The sequence below is a fragment of the Rhinolophus sinicus genome, linkage group LG03 (genome assembly GCF_036562045.2).
Source record: "Rhinolophus sinicus isolate RSC01 linkage group LG03, ASM3656204v1, whole genome shotgun sequence".
Lineage (NCBI taxonomy): Eukaryota > Metazoa > Chordata > Mammalia > Chiroptera > Rhinolophidae > Rhinolophus > Rhinolophus sinicus.
Genome location: NC_133753.1, coordinates 46,479,501 through 46,496,525, shown reverse-complemented (window position 1 = coordinate 46,496,525; position 17,025 = coordinate 46,479,501). Strand labels below are relative to the sequence as shown.

Below are 17,025 nucleotides of genomic sequence, written 5' to 3'. Positions count from 1 at the left end.
AGGCGGATCCGGACGCAGTAGCGCGGAGGATTTAGGGAAGGACGCCGCGAGGACCACAAGTCCCAGCATGCTTTGCTTGATTTCGGCGGGACTAGAGAAAAAGATTCCTCGCGGAACGTGAGGCTCATTGCCTGCTGGGATATGTAGGAGGTTTTCTTCCGAAGACAGGGAGCTATATTCTGGGACTTGTAGTTTCCGCGTGGGGGAGGGGGGCGGTACTGTAACGGTCTGTTACCCGCCACAGATGGCCTCAGCGCCCTGAAAGAGCTAAAGATGAATCTTGAAGAGGTAGGGGAAAGGAGATCTTGATTTCTAGTCCTGGAGGAGCGTGCACCAAGCCGCTTCCACACAGTTTTCTTACTTCTCAGTCAGGCCGGTAGTGAGTTTCCGTTGAGATAAAACGGGATGTCTTGGTAGCCCAGTAAGGATAGTTAGGCTGGCAGGGGAGGGGAGGTTTTTTTGGTTTTCTCCTCTCATAGGGACTCAGGCCAGCACAACGCCCCAGTAAAGGCTGAATATTTCTGCCAATCACCTTCAAAGACAACTTAGAACGAGAGTTTTCCTTGTGTCCGGTGAGTCCTACTGTGACATACTGGAGATAGCAATACTGAAAAGAATGCCTTAAGTCCTCTAGTGTTCATGGCCGTGATGGATGGCAATAACAAGGTTGATGGTGTTAGTTTTTTTTATCCATCCCTCCAATCGATTCTCAAACATTTATTGGGTACTTAATTTGCCAGACTTAGTCTATAGACGCCAAAGATACAAATACAGTAGTACACGACCCCTCTCCTCCACCGGCTCACGGACCTGTGAGGGAGCCAATTACTGATGCTGAGGTATTTGCAGTTAAAAACAAACTAATTCTGTTGTCTAAGTTAATGCCAAGTTTTATCTCTATTGAGAAGAAAGTCAGGATTATCTTGCAGAATTATCCCATGTCCCATTTATCTTTAAACTCTCGTTTAAAGATAAAGTTTTATCTAGCTGATTTATGCTTGAGGCTTGCCAGACAACCAAAGAATCATTTAGGTCCCAGGAAAATTTTGTTCAGAGTTTAATAATTTCCCTGCCATCTGTTCCTCTTCACTTACTCCACAGCAATTGAGAGGATAATCCTAACTTCCTTGCAACCACATTTAGGACACTGAGGTTTCACCTCCTTTGTGACGCCTCCCGACTTCAACAAATAGAATCGATGATTTCTTTTAACTGGGCTCACACAGCACATTATAGCACTGAACGTGTTGAGTTGTTGCTCTACATGACTGTACCTCAAGCACCTAATGAGCCAGGAGTTCCTTTATTTTTATATCTCAGATGCGTAGCGGGGTGCCAGGCACACATGCGATGCTCAATATATATTTTTTAATGAAATAACTAAATGTTGTCCAAAGAATAAATGGCGAAACGTTACTGCAATTTGTTGAGAGACCTCAATCAAAAATATTTATTGAATTTCTATGAGGGCACTGTGCTTGGCATGGGTAGGTTTTGGCATGTAGAGGTTTCCACACTCCTTTACTCAAATGACATCTCTTTAAGAACCCTGTTTGATAAAACTATCCAGAGCACAAAGAGCCTTACCAACCTGAGCCTTCCCGGCTCCTCCTCCTTTGCCCCTTTGCCCCCTTGGTTAAGATAGCGTCGCGGTCCAGGGCTCGGATTTGCTGGGCAGAAGCCGCGAGCTGGCCCCGCCCCGCACCCAGCGCCTAGGCCCCGCCCCTGCTGCCCGGCGCGGTGCGTTCCGCGGGGTCGGTCGCAGCCATCCCATTCCTCGGCCGGCTGTAACTATTTGCTCGTGGCGCTATCTCTTTATAAAGTTGTTGTTGCGGCTTCCGCCGCGGGTGGAGGAAGATGGCGTCGGGTGGTGGTGGCTGTAGCGCTTCAGAAAGATTCCCTCCGCCTTTCCCCGGCCTGGAGCCGGACTCCGAGGGGGCGGCCGGAGGGTCAGAACCCGAGGCTGGGGACAGCGACACCGAGGGGGAGGACATTTTCACCGGCACCGCGGCGGCCGTGAGTTCGCACCCTTTGGGGCGGCCAGAGGGCGGGCGATCGCCCCAAAAGGGAAGAAAGGCTGAGCGGAGTGGGCCCGGCGAGACCTTGCATTGGTGACAGTAGTCGTGGCTTGGGGGCGCTGGATGAACGCCGAGACGTAGGGCCTGGTTTCCTGGCCCCTGGGAGGACAGTAAGGAGGGGTGTGGTGGCTTCTCCGCCTGGATCTCTGACTGCGAAGAGCCCCCGAGGCCGGCATTCGGCCCTGCCGTGTGGTGACCCCACAGACTCATGGGTCTGTTTTGCTGGTCGTTTCCCACAGGGCTGATTTAATAGGTCAAGTTGAAGGGATGGGGTGTAGATTATCTTGCCTTACTGCTGCTAGGATGAATAATGTTTTATATGAAGTGGCCCAGTGTAGTGACCCATCCACAAATGCTTTCGTTAGCTCAACACTAACTGGTAATTACCAAAGGCCCTTTCTGGATCTTACCATAGTTTATAAGAGTTAGATTGACTCTGATCTCTAGGAAAATCCTGCCAGAGATCGGCTGAAAAAACGCCCTGCCAGATAAAGCACTACAGAAACCAAAAGCTTTGTTGTCGCTTTTAAAGGGATATGTTAAAGTGCTTAAGTATCTTAGTTGGAGCAAATCTGTAAATGTGAGAAGGAAATGGTGTTTCCCATAGTAATTTCCAGGTTTCTAATGAGTTTGGTATTGGGAAAAACTAAATTTTGTAAGTGGAATGTGGAAATCAGTAATCAGTTCTGGAACCAGTGGAGATGTTTGAGGTTGTTTTGTAAGAATATTGACAAACACCATTGGTACAGTTGGTTCCAGGTTGAAAACTTCTTCAGTGCTAGGGTAGGTCTGTGAATTTATGTATATATCTGTCTTGGATAATGCTTCTCTTCATAGTAGCCACATATGATTAAATAAGACAGCTTTAAATTCTTTATGCAGTATGTGTCTGAAAAAGTTGGACGTTTGTCTCACTTATGTCAGGAAAAGGTTAAGATTCTTGGAAATATCTTCTATGGCAATCATTAGAATTTCCCTTGTGCTGTATTCTGAAATTGAGTCCATAATCCCAACTCACAAAGCACTTGCTGATGATAGTATAACAGCTCAAACTGTCTAGTGAAGTCTCTGTTACTCTGAGAAATAACTCGCTGCTAATTTAGTCTCTGTATTCCATTAGAACAAATCTTGAGTCTATTCCTTTGGTAATTCTCCCATATTCATGGAAAACAGCTACTGTTGATAACTGCTGGGATGGTAGATATTCAGACTGAATATCTGAAAATAGAATCTCTGGTAATGAAAATGATTGGTCATATGCGCAAATGATGATTTATTTTCAAAAAAGGATCCTGGAAGGGTGAGGAGTTATTTTCTAGAGTTAACTAGTAAAACAGTTCAAGAGGCTATGATTTGATTGATTGCACCAGATTACCGTACAGATGCATCAGTACTTCTCTCTTGTAAGATTGTAAAAATAATTTGCCTAATGTCCAGCTAAAGGGAGGAGGAGGAGGTTACAATGACTTTGTTCTACCATAGAAAGCGTAATTATTTTTTAGATTTTGATTTTTAAAAAATGAATTGCTGAGGAAACTGAAATGCCACCTGTAAGCCATTTTTTGAGCTGCCTACCTTGCTGTTAATCTTCAGGAATCCAAGACCCCAAGATCCCTCACTAGTTAAGCTGTGAATTTCTTGTTAAATAGCCATTAAATACAAATTATATTCCACTACATGCTTTAATTGTGAGCCAATGTGAGAAGGTAGGGGATTGCATTGCTTCTGTATCCTAATGAACAGCATGAAGAATAAAGTAATTAAGAGCATGGGCTTTGAAGTCTGATTTAAATCCAGGCTTCGTTATTTGCTAGCTTACGCTTGGGCAAGGTGCTTAATTACTTTGTACAGTTTCCTCACCTCTAAAATGTGAATAATAATAATAGTATTTACCTCCACCGTTTTTATAAGGATTGAATTAGAATACATACCTATAAAACACTTAGAACAGTTGAGTGTTCTGTAAACTGAAATTATTTAAAAGGATCAAAAACCCCACAAAATCAAATAATGGATTACAAATTTTAAATTAACCCTAAAAATGGTTAATACAACCAAAACAACAGAAGAACAAGACAAGCAAATAAGAAACAAAAACTTGTAGACACAGACAATAGGTTAGTGGTTACCAGAGAGGGTAAGGGGGGAGAAGGGGTGGTAGATGAGGGTAAAGGGGATCAAATATAGTGATGGAAGGAGAACTGACTCTAGGCGGTGAACACACAACGTAATTTATAGAGGATATAATATAGAATTGTCTGCCTGAAATTTATGTTACTATCAATTGTCACCCCAATAAACTTTTAAAAAAATGGTTAATACAATTTATCAAAATCAAACTGGGAAATTGATTTGATTAGTTAGAAGTCATCAAAGTAGACAGGATTTCAGTAGCATTTTACTGTTTTAAGTTTATCTTCATATGGTTTTTTGTTGCATGTTGGAGGTAGAGGAGCACTAAAGAATTGGGGAGCTGAGGCATGTAAAATTTAAAACTCATTTATGGTATGCATGTAATTTCCTGGACATTGAGGTAACAGCTGCTGCTGTTAGTCACCCATCTGCTCTCTTTTACAGCCCAAGAGACTTTGTTAATACAGTAATAAAAGTCATTTGATTTACAGTTGAAACGGCAGCCCTTGATAATAATGCATCTCAGAATCTACAAGGAGAGACTGGAGTTACACAATTATTAAAATAAACCTGAAGTCATTGCTTTAAGACTGAAAACCAGCTTGTGGAAGGTCTGATTCTTAAAAATTCTTTAGACCTTATCTTTCTGCCTCTTTGTGAGCCTATAAAGAAAAAGGTCTAAAATTCTAAATATATTATCTGAATCTTTGATGTAGACCTAAATCCAGATATATATCTTTTTAGTTAAAACTTTCTCAGTTCTGGGATAGCATTGATTTTTTTTTCCTTAATAAAACGAGACTAAATAAAAAGAAATAAAAATAATAAAATAAAAATAAAAATTATATAAAAACAAAAGAAAAAAAGAACAACAAAAAAATAAAACTAGAGACTAAATTAGAGCCGCTCTTTCGGCTCTCCTAATTCTTAAAATTACTGCATTAAAAAGACTACAAAATGACATACATACTTTTATACCTCATTTGATCTCACCGGTCTTATTTGCTTACTTCTAAACCTGAATGAAAATTAAAGCAAGTTCTTTATTTGCCTTCCCAGGAGTTCTTTTTTTTTTTTTTTAAAGTGTGTTTTTCCAGGACCCATCAGCTCCAAGTCAAGTAGTTGTTTCAGTCTAGTTGTGGGGGGCACAGCTCACAGTGGCCCATGCAGGGATCGGGGATCGAATCAGCAATCTTATTGTTAAGAGCACTGCGCTCTAACCAACTGAGCTAACCGGCCACCCCCCAGGAATCCTTATATACCCGTCTCTTGTTAGCAGTATGCCAGGATCACAGTTAGATTTGCTATGTAAATAAAAGGGGAGAACTGTGGAGGCCTTTCATTGCTGAGAGGAAAGAGGAAAACAGATAAGTGATGTCTTCAGTTCAGATTTTGGCCAAATCTGGTGACTTCTTTTGATGATATTATCAGACCAGTTAGAATTTTTTTCCCACAGGTCTTGTTCTTGAATTGAAACCCTAATTAAAGAAATGGCCAGAAAAAAGAAAGAAAGTAAAGAAATAATAGGGGATTTGAAAAGTCATCTATTGAATATTTAGAAGAATGATTAATCAAGAATTATTTACATGTTCCCACTGGTGTTTAAGACTAAAGAACACTATAACTTGTATTGATATTCAAAAGTCTTGGATAGCAATTGGCTTCTGATTGACAGTGTTTTATAGACTACAGAGAATTACATAAATGGAAGTTATGTGTTAACATTTAGCCAGGAAAGGGCATGGTGTTTTTAGAATCCAGCCCTCATCTGTGATCAATATAACATGTATCCTGAGGGGGAACAAATGAGCTTTTTAAAAAAAATTGTGGTGGAAAAATCACATAATAAAATTTGCTATCGAGGGCTGGCCCAGTGGCTCAGGCAGTTGGAGCTCCGTGCTCCTAACGCCGAAGGCTGCTGGTTCGAGTCCCACATGGGCCAGTGGGCTCTCAACCACAAGGTTGCCGGTTCGACTCCTCGAGTCCCGCAAGGGATGGTGGGCTGCGCCCCCTGCAACTAACAACGGCAACTGGACCTGGAGCTGAGCTGCGCCCTCTGCAACCAAGATGGAAAGAACAACAACTTGACTTGGAAAAAGTCCTGGAAGTACACACCGTTCCCCAATAAAGTCCTGTTCCCCTTCCCCAATAAAATCTTTTTTAAAAAATTGCTATTGTAACCATTTTTAATTGTACAGTTCAGTAGTGTTAAGTATATTCACATTTTTGTGAAACACATCTCCAGAATTTTTCATCTTGCATTTCTGAAACTATACCCATTAAACAAGTCCCCTTTTCCCCTCTCTCCAGCTGCTGGTAACCACCATTCTGCCTTCTGTTTCTATGAATTTGACTAGGTTAGATAACCTTGTGTAAATGGAATCATGAAGTATTTGTCTTTTTGTGACTGGCTTCTTTCACTTAGCATAATGTCCTCAAGGTTCATCCAAGTTGTATGTAGCATGTGTCAGAATTTCCTTCCTTTTTAAGGCTGAACAATATTCTATCATTTGTATATACTATATAACACATTATGTGTATTGATTTATCGCTCAATGGACATTTGGGTTGCCTCTACCTCTGCGCTCTTGTAAATAGTGCTGCTATGAACATGACTGTTGAGATATCACCTCTGAGACCTTGCCTTCCAATTCTTTTGAATGTATACCCAGAAGTGGGATTGCTGGATCATATGGTAGTTCTAGTTTTAATTTTTTTGAAGAACCTCCATACTATTTTCCATAGCAGTCGCACCATTTTGCAATCCCATTTGAGCTCTTTTTAAAGACTAGTTCATTTCCTTTTGAGTGATTGTAGGATAACTTCTTTAGATCTGGACAGAAATTTGGTAATTTTATTAAAAGCTCTAAGGAGATTAATAATTTAGTTGGTTCATATCTTAATTCTCTGTTCTACAAAATACATGATGGCTGTTCCCAAAGGTGTTCTGCATACTCAGTAAGTTTCTTGTCACTGTCCCTTCTCTATTTTTAACCAGCTGAAAATTAATCTACATAACAGTAATTTTAAACAAAGATTTATTGCTTAGGTTCTTTAGTTAATGGTGTAGTCATTTACAACTTACTCATATATTAATAAATAGTCATGGATGAGTGTCCCTCTGGTGTGTAGTATTTTCTGTAGGTATATTGTCTCAAACACTTGTTTTTGGAGCTACCATCATCACAGGTGTCAGATATGGTGAAAAGACCAGAAGTTAAAATTCCACTTTTTTTCACACGGGTCTAATACAAATGTTTGTGAAAAAGTCAGTAACTGGTGTTATGTCCAAAGATTTATTTTAATGCTCAGCTCAAATTGTAGACAAGTTTTACTTCTAATAAGTTTCAATTTGCCTGAAGTGCATAGCTTCGTTGATTTCTTGATCATAGAATTGTACTGGCAGTTAACCTAGCTTTCAAGATAACGGAGGAGAAGCTAACAAAAGTAGTTAAAGACCCTTTTGGAGGAAGGGGGCTGAGTGAAAACTTTTAAAGATGACGAATAAGAACCCAACTTAAAAATTATTTAAAATTCAAGTTTGGAGTTTATGAGAGAAACAGCAAAGGTGGAAGTGGGACTTCTGATTTCTGTAGGGAGTTGCTGCCCCTTTGCTTACTACGGTGTTAAGGTAACTCTGATGACTTGGCCATTTGTGATTTGTTTGGTTGAGAGGAGAGAGGGGAAAAGGAACACTCTGATTTCTCTTCCTTGGTCCTTAATGCTTCTCAGCACTCTTGAGTAACTGTGGGCGTAAATAAATCATGAGTAGTGGACAGTTACTAGAGCAAGTAGCCTTAAGTATTTCATCTCCAGGAAAAGCCTGTTTGTTGCTCAATTTTTCTGGCTTTTGCTTAGTCAGATGGACAGCTGGGGTTTCATTCTGCTTTCAGAGCAGATTTGAACTGGGTTTGCTTTTTCAGTTTAGAAGTTAATGTACCCATTAGTGCTCTGATCCTTCTGCAGTTTTCTGGCCCTTCCAACTTATATTGGTTAGTAGGGAAATTTCACCAGAGAATCCAATAGAATGTCAGTAGCTGAATTTTGGTAGATCATAGTGTGCCCATTCTTTCTTTCTCCTTTTTTGTTTTCTTTTAATTCTTTGTGGTTTGCCCTTTCACTTTGAGATCTCTAATGGGCTTGCTCATGGTTTTCCTTACCTAGCTGAAAGGTCAGCTCTGGGCTCATTTTCCCCACTCTTCCAGCTCCCCTTTTACCGTTTTCATTAGTTCTTCTACCCTCTTAGCTCAGAGGTTCTTTATCTTTTTTTGTGTTGTGGACCTGTTAGCAGTCCAGTGAAGCTTCTGGATCTATTCCCAGAATAATGTCTTTGAATGTGTAAGATACATACGATTACAAAGGAAACCAATTACACTAAAATGCCTGTACTATCCTTTGAGGTTGCTTGAACATAATGCAAGGGTTCTGTGTGGAGCAAAGAGCAGTTTGAGCGGCAGGAGGAAGAATCACGACTAAAGGGAAGTTACCCAGAATCCCAGTAAGACTTTTCCGAGCTGAATGGCTGTGTCAGCTCTGAGGGGACAGCAAGTCCACCTCTGTCCTTCTCTGAGCTAAGAAAGCCCAGGCCTCACGGTTTGAGGCTGGTAATTGGTGAGGAATACCTGTTTGCTCTTAACACAAGTGCTCTCTAGTTCCTCTCTGAGAATTAGCTTTAGGCCTGTCTGTTATGCTCTTATAAACAGAAGCACTTCAACTTTTTTTCAAACAGGCTTATCAGTGGAACCACCTGCTAGAATTAACAGCCAAAGGGAGTCAGCAAGTGTTGGATATCCTAGCCTAGGATCCTATCCCTAACAGAAAGAATGCTTCCTTTATTTTTAAAAAATGTGGGAGGCCAGGGGGGAGTAGGCAGGGCTTTAGCTTATTAGCTACATTACAAACATACTGTTTTCATCAGAATATAATTTTATCTGTTGCCTAGAAATTTAGCTCCCTTCAAACACATGATGTATAGTTTTGTGACTTATTTGATTATTAAATGGTTTTTTAAATATGAATTATAAAGCAAAGTTTATTTTTAGTATTGATTTTGCCACTCAGTGTAATCAGTGTGCCTCCTTTCCCTCAAAATAAGTCCTTCCCAAAATTGTGATTGTTGATTCAAAATTAGCTTTTTAATATAAATTATACCTTAATACTGATTCCAAATTAGCCTTTTAACTTTAAGCATAGCATATGAAATGTGTTATGCTATAATGCCCAGGTGGGTATTTATTTTGATGACAAGTATCGACATGAGAAACGTCCAAACCTGTGGAGAATTTTTTATAAGAGTTTATTTGAGCCAAACTGACCCCAGGAATGAAGGTTGCAAATGCTCCAGAGAATGAGTTTTGCAGTTTCTTTTATGCGTTTGAAATTATTAAGGAGGGGAAACTTCAGGAAGATTACCTGAGGGTGGGAGAAAGCAAGGTAGGGAGTGGCTAACCAGACGGTTCATAGGATTATGTGCTCTGGAGGGTCATTATACTTATTTCAAATTGTGTTAACCTAGACGCACAAAAGCAATGGACAGAGCTTGCTTACGGCAAAGATAAAAAGATAAACCTTTGACTAAAAAAGTTACATGCTTGGAGTGTGACTACCCACCATGACCTGCCCAGTTAGGAATTTATGATCAGATCACCCTGTGAGGTTACTTTCTGTAGAACCCTCTTTTTGTCCACATAAGTAAGCTATTATTTATTATAGACTCTGCAGTCTCATGGAAGACTTGTTTTCTATTAACTGTCCTGTATGAATGTCGGATACCACCAATAGGGGGCCAGTTATTCTTATCCTTAAAAATAGCTCTGCTCAGCTTCTTTTGAATCTGATTTTAATTAAAATTTGAGAATATTATGCCTCAAAGGCCATCTGTGTGCTCGATACTCTTCAGTCTGTTAAAAAAAGAAATACTAGGCCCCAAATGGAGTCAGTTACTCTCGCAGCAGCACACCAAATTTCAAATTCGACCTCTCCCAGAAATGTGACCTTTAAACAGTCAATCTGAAATTTCCTGAGTAGCACTAGCGAGGGTAATCTGCTTCATAAAATCACTGTTGCTTCCTTCGCCCAAGAGAAGATGACCTGGCTGAAAACAATCCTCTTTTCTTTTGCTAATGACTTCCTTGCCCCACCCTCCTGCCTTTAAAACCCTGCTGTTTTGTACAGGTGCCCCAGAGCACCTTTCTGTTTATGAGGTGGGGTGCTGCCCGATTCATCAATGGTTCGATAAAACCGATTGGATTTTTAAATTTACTTGGTTGAGTTTTGTTTTAACAGTCCCAAAGAAATAAGTTAGTTTGTCCAGTGCCAATCCAAGTCAATCAACCGAAAATAAATTTGGTATGGTTGTGGAGGAAAAAAGGGTGCTGTAATCATAAATTCCTAACTGAGCTGGTTGGTAGTCACGCCCAAGACCTGTAACTAATTTAGTGAAGTGTTTTAAGCCAGCCCTGTCCTTTGTTCTTGTGCATCTAGGTTAACACACCTTTGAAACGCCAGAGTAAAACCCCTGGAAAGTATGACCACCCTCAAGAGAGCACAGAATCTTGACTAATCTGTAATCCATTCCCCACCTTGCTTTCTCCCACCTTCCTGTAATCTCCCTTACTTTCCCTCCTTAATTCCAAAAGAAACTGCAGACTGTTATTCGCCAGAGAATTTGAGATCATGTTCCCCAGCATAGTGTCGTCAGTTTTGGCTCAAATAAACGCTTATAAAAATTCCCTACAGGTTTGGACGTTTCTTACATCGACAAAGTAAAAAATAAAACGTGAACAGAGATAAAGTTGGAGAGGGGCACTGTACTGTATGCCAGAGAGAGGGTTAACACCTTTGTAAGAAAAGTGCGTACATCTAACTAAGAAATGCTAACTTAGCATAGAAAAATGGGCAAAGAGATCAAGACAAGTCACAGCAGTGTTCCTATGGCCATAAACATGTGGAAACAATGTCTTTTCAGCAGTCAGCCTGGCAAAGACATTTTTTAAAGAGAGAATGCTTAATGTTGCTGTGAATGCAGCGCTCATATATTGCTGGGGGTGGGGGGATGTAAACTGCTGGTCTTTCTGCAAGGCAGATTAGCAGAGCCTTTGAAAATTTTATGTCCAGTCATTCTACTTAAGAATCTATCCCAAGGAAATAATCAGATGTGGACTTAGGTATAGGGATGGATAGCACATCAATACTTGTGATGATAAAGAACCTGGAAACTCGGTATGTCCATCCTTAGAGAAATGACTATGGAGAGTTAAGTCACCGGTGGGATTTTCGTACAGCTCTTAATGACAAGTACAAATGCTCAAATGGTAGAGGGGGAATACAAAAGATAAAGTTTTACCTACATAGAGGATTAATTTTGTAAAGAATTACAGAGGAAAGATGTGGGTAGTAAATATAGTAATCAGTCTATCTTCCAGTTTCTTAGAACTCAGCCTTGAGTGGTTTTGGGATGGAGCCCCAGAGAATTCATCTGAGGAACAGTTTTTGGTTCTCACAGGTAGTTGTTACCTAGCTACTAAGGAAACACAAGTCTTTGTTTTCATCACAGTTCTAGTCAAGCAACTTATTATGGTTTGGGCTTGAAGGTGGTTGGGTGGAGGAAGAAAGACGGGTAATGTGCTCTGCTCTAGTTATCACTGTAGTAGCCCCTCCATCTGGGTCTGTTTCTCCTGATTAATTGTGGTTAGACAGACTGCTATTCTAGTGTTATACCAGAAAATGCTCTTAAGTCTTAAAACGTGCAAGTTTAGATGGTAAATCAGAAAAATACAGAGCTGGCTTTATTCATCTCCTTATCACAGGAATGGGTTCTTCTAGGTTTTTTTAAATAGCTAAATTCTCACCTGTGCCTTTCCTGTTGCTTTAGTCTCTCTCTAGTGAGCTACTAGTAAATTATATACATACATATATATATATATATATATATGTGTGTGTGTGTGTGTAGATAGATATATATATATTCTGAATGTAGCTTGGGTTTTAATCTCTCCTATATCTCCATCTACAGATGACTGGTATTGGGAACTGAATTGAAAAGAAATCAAATGGCTTGTTATGAGCTCCCATACTATACGAGAGCAGAGTGTGTAGGGAGGCAGTGTGTATGTAGGGCGGTGACTGGCAATGTGTGAGACAAAAGGAAACATGGGTTTTGTTTTTGCCCTATTATTGTCTGTCTCTGCATTGATTTTGTTGTTATTTTTTCAGATTATGGAAGCAGCTAGAAGAAAAAATCACTAACAGAATTGGTGTACTATTTTAGCGTGTACAACTAAGTGTTCATTAAACTTCATTAGCATAGAAAAGTTCCAGTAGAAGCAGTGTTTGCTAATATAAAACTAAATATTGGTAACAGTTTCTTTCCCTGAGGGTGGCCCCAATATTTGGATGGAACTGTTTGCATGGCATATTCAGAGTACCCAATAGATCTGTCATTTCACCTTGTTCTGTTGGGTCAGAAAATGCTGGTTTCTGAGGAACAAAATCACTCAGATTTGTTGGGAAATGTTTCCTAAAAGCTTCCTTAAGTCAGGTCTTGAACTGATTTGGCCTTGGGGTCTGACTTCAAAACCCTGCAACACCACACCATAGCTTCTGAAGCCGGATTCCCGGCTTTCTGTCCATCTGCACAATCCAGCTTTGTTCGTTCTGGTCCTCGTTGGGGTTCCTCCCACCCTGTTTGCGGCTGATCACTGAGCTTTTGATAAAGGCCATGGACTGACTGTTTTCACTATGTGCCCACTAGTCTAAGCAGGACTGGTTTTTATTCTGCTAGCCTGACACGGGTATAGTTGAAAATTATGTGTGTGTAAGTTAAGAATGAAAAGATAAGTTATGTTTATAAACAGCATTTCATGTAAAGTGCTCTACCCTCTTTGCCTGTCAGAGGGGTCAGTAATTCCCATACAACTTGGGCTTCAGTGAACAGTTTAAGCCAGAATCAGAGCTTAAAATCTGGACTCCGGTGTGGTGTCCCGGTCACTAGAATGTGCCCTATCAGCATTTGAAAGAATAAAGGTCATCGGCTGAGAAGGAGGAATGCATTTGGGCAGGTTCTTTTGAAAATGATCCGCATGTACACATACCCACATCGGTATCATGTGCTTTGGGGCAGGGCATTTCAGCAGGGTTTTGGTGTTAGAAATTAACTCTAAAATGTGTGCGTTTATTTGAGCTCTGTGATCACTGGGGCAGCACTTACTCACTCATAGTGACTCGCTGCTTATTGAACTGTCTTCCCCTAAACACCTGTGGGAGCCACCAAGGGATGCATTCAAAGTCACTTTCCAGGTTTGTTTTTAATGGTATTGTTTTATTCAAGAGTATCTTTTTGTTTTCAGAGTAAGCCCCAGTCTCCAGAGAGAATTACTTCCCTTCCCGTCAACAGTGGCTCCAAAGAAAATGGGATCCATGAGAAACAAGACCAAGAGCCACAGGATCTCTTTGCAGGCAAGTGTGGACTCAAAAGTTACACTAGGGAGCTTCTAAATGCTGTGTTAAAGTAACCTCCTCCTGTGTGTATTGGAAACAATTCTATGTGAAATACAATTGTGGAAGATTCCAAACCTGGAAAATGCAGTCCCTGCCATCAAGATCCTTACAGGTGTAGGGAGTAAGACGTACATATACAGTTATTTGAGAAGGTGAGTTAGACAAACTTTTAAACAATAATATAACTGTGGCCAGAGGAATGCTAGAAATACTAAGTCATGGGAGCTCAGAGGGACCTGAGATCAGACTAAAGCAGTGGCTTTAGACTTTTTGATCAAGACTCATGGTAAGAAATACATTTTGTGTCATAATCCAAAATATATCCATACTTGGATAAAACTGAAACAAGTTTAGAGGGTAAGGGGGATCAAATATATGGTGATGGAAGGAGAACTGACTCTGGGTGGTGAACACACAATGGGATTTATAGATGATGTAATACAGAATTGTACACCTGAAATCTATATAATTTTACTAACAATTGTCACCCCAATAAATTTAAAAAAATAAATTTAAAAAAATGGAAAAAAAAACACTGAACAAGTTTTATTAAATGACTTGCCCTTACTACTTTCAATGCAATCTGAAATTTCCTATTGTTTCTCTTTTTTTAAAATGTTATTTGCAACCCATTGAATAGATTTCACAATTCACCAATGAGCTACAATCTGCACTTTGAAAAACACGAGTGTAGAGCAGAGTTTATCAGTCTTGGCACTGTTAACATTTGGGGCCCAATACTTTTTTGTTGAGAGGGACTGCCTGGATCTTAACGGGGTGATTTTTGTCCCGCCCCCTAAGACACTGGGCAACGGTTGGAGACGTTTTAGTTCTCACAGCTGGAAGAGCTGCTAGTGTCTGGTGGGTAGAGGCTACGTATGCTGCTCAGCAGCCTGCAGTACACAGGACAGCCCTTCCCAACAAAGAATTATCAGCCCAAAACATCGGTGGTGCCCACACTGAGAAACTGGTCTAGAGTGGCCTTGGAAGGCTCCTCGAGAGAAGCAGGATTTATGTTGGAAAAAGGACAAAGAGTATAAATGGTTGGGCAGGAAGTACAAGGTGCAATGAGGGACAGTCAGTAAACCTGGTTGGCCAGAGCGGGGTTCTTAGAGAAACAATGGAAGATAGGGCTAGAAATGTAGTTTAGGACGATTTCCGATGTCAGTATTAATTAGTTCAAATTTTCATCGTAAGCGGGGAGGGGGGTGGTAGATGAGGGTAAAAGGGATCAAATATATGGTGATGGAAGGACAACTGACTCTGGGTGTTGAACATGCAATGTGACATATAGGTGATGTAGTACAGAATTGTACACCTGAAACCTGTGTGACTTTACTAACCATTGTCACTCCAATAAACATTTATTTTTAAAAAAATTGTTTTTTCATCCTAGTGCCAATTAAGAGCCGTTGGCAGTTTTGAAAAAGGAAAGTGATATGGGCAAAGTAATGTTTTAGGAAAACTGATCTAAGAAATTATTATATAAAATAGATTGCAGTGGACAAAGACTAGAGACTGCAGAAGTCATTCACAAATTAGTTCAAGAATGAAATGGCAAAGACCGAAAGTAAGGTGATGAAGGAAGGGGAAGGTGAAAACGTTTCAAAAGAGAAATCAACGAATCCAGGTATTAATGATTAGATGTAATGAGTGTCCAAAAATGGGGATTGAAGACAGAGTGAAAATAAGTCTCAAGTCCAAGGACTAAGAAGACAATGGTAACATTTGGAGGCCTACATTCTAAAGAAGAAACCGGCTTTGGGAGAAGAGTGAGTTTGGGTTTTAGAAAATTTAAATGCAAGTGGCAATGCCCAGGAGGTGATTTGAACTGTGGTACTCTATGTGGGGAAAGACGGAAGAACTGGAGATAGGGGAACTTCTTAGAGGTTAAAACTGCCCTGTGAATAAGATCCTCAGAGGAGTGAAGGGTGAGGAAAGGGAGGGATGAAAGGGCGGGTGGAGGGTAAGAGCTTGGGAAGACTCACATTAGAACTCTGGTAGGAAATTTAGAAGACATGAAAGGGAAGAAGTTAGAAGGTCTATAAAGATTTAGAAGATTTTCCAGTTCCTTTCATCTCTGAACTTAAAGTACACACTGTTCATTCTGGGAGTGATTATTTTTTGGATAAAGTTTCTGGAGGAGAAATGCAAATAATGAGTTATCTTTAGTTATATGGCAGGTTGAAAAGGTTTTTCTATCTTTGGGCCTTAATGTTTGTGATCTTTCCTTATAAGAGGACCTGAAATCTTAGTGTGACTTGAGTCACTTCCGTGGTTGGGTTTTATATGCATGAATATGTAGAACTTTATTAGGGACTTACACTTATTACTAAGGAGGGTTCTGATTAACTTCATTCCCCTACTGTTTTCCTAAGCAGCCAATACCTGCCTCACTAAGAAAGGAACATAAGATATCTACAGAAAGTAATGCTTACTTACAATGAGACGTTTACTTTAGCACTCTTAGCTTCTCCAATATTTAATATACTGACTGGAAATTTAAATGCTTTGATTTTATTTTCCACGTGATTAGTTTAGTGGTGGTGGAGCCCAAAGGCTTTTCCATTACTCTTATCAAGAGTACAGAGAAAAAAACATTTTTAATGTAAGTTTTAGCATCTTTGTCACATGAATTTCAATAGAAAATGTACAGCTGTTCAAAAGGCTTTTAGTTGCACTCTAATAAGTCAAAGGTTTTAAATGAGAAGCACCTTATGTTTCACTTCCAAACATATTTATTAACTTAATTATTTATGTGGGGCCTTCATGATGGGAATGTCCTAAACATACTGCAGCTGGTTGCTTGCTTCAAAGAATCCTGTCATCCCGAGATGTTTGTTATGTATACTTTTTTTGTTTTGGACTCCCACAGCAGGGGCAGATTACATTACCACCGCTCCCTTTTTACTGATAGGAAACACATTCTAATGGTGTGGCAACCTTGTTTGTAGACATGATTCACACTTAATGATTAGAACATTGATCTAGGACTTGGTTATGCCATGTAGACCCCCATCTCAAGGTTTCATTTTAGCTCCAAATGAAAGTCTAGAAAAGAAAAAGAAACCTCTGTCTTTGATTTCCCTGAGGCTAAAATTGAATGCCTACCGATCAGGCCAAACCTAAATGGTTATTTGTTTCCTTTATTAGAAAGAAAAGAAAAAGCTGAGCTGTTTAGGTTTTGAACTTTTAGCTCCACTGCTTTGAATTGAAAGTACATTCTTTATATTTGCCTAAAAAATTTTAATGCCTAAAAATGGTACATAATGCTCTTTTGAAAGTACTCCCTCTAGAACACTTGGGGAATGAATTG

At 39.9% G+C, this 17,025-nt stretch overlaps 1 protein-coding gene across 1 annotated transcript in view; it reads left to right on the top strand.

The window, feature by feature from the left end:
* The first annotated feature begins 1,743 nt into the window (after positions 1-1,743).
* The window catches only part of SNX1 (sorting nexin 1), a 31,504-nt gene continuing 16,222 nt past the window's right edge, over positions 1,744-17,025 (top strand). The window contains exons 1-2 of the mRNA XM_019750738.2: positions 1,744-2,016; positions 13,559-13,667. Coding sequence (XP_019606297.2) covers positions 1,858-2,016; positions 13,559-13,667 — 268 coding nt within the window. The 5' untranslated portion in view covers positions 1,744-1,857. The remainder of the gene's footprint in view (positions 2,017-13,558; positions 13,668-17,025) is intronic.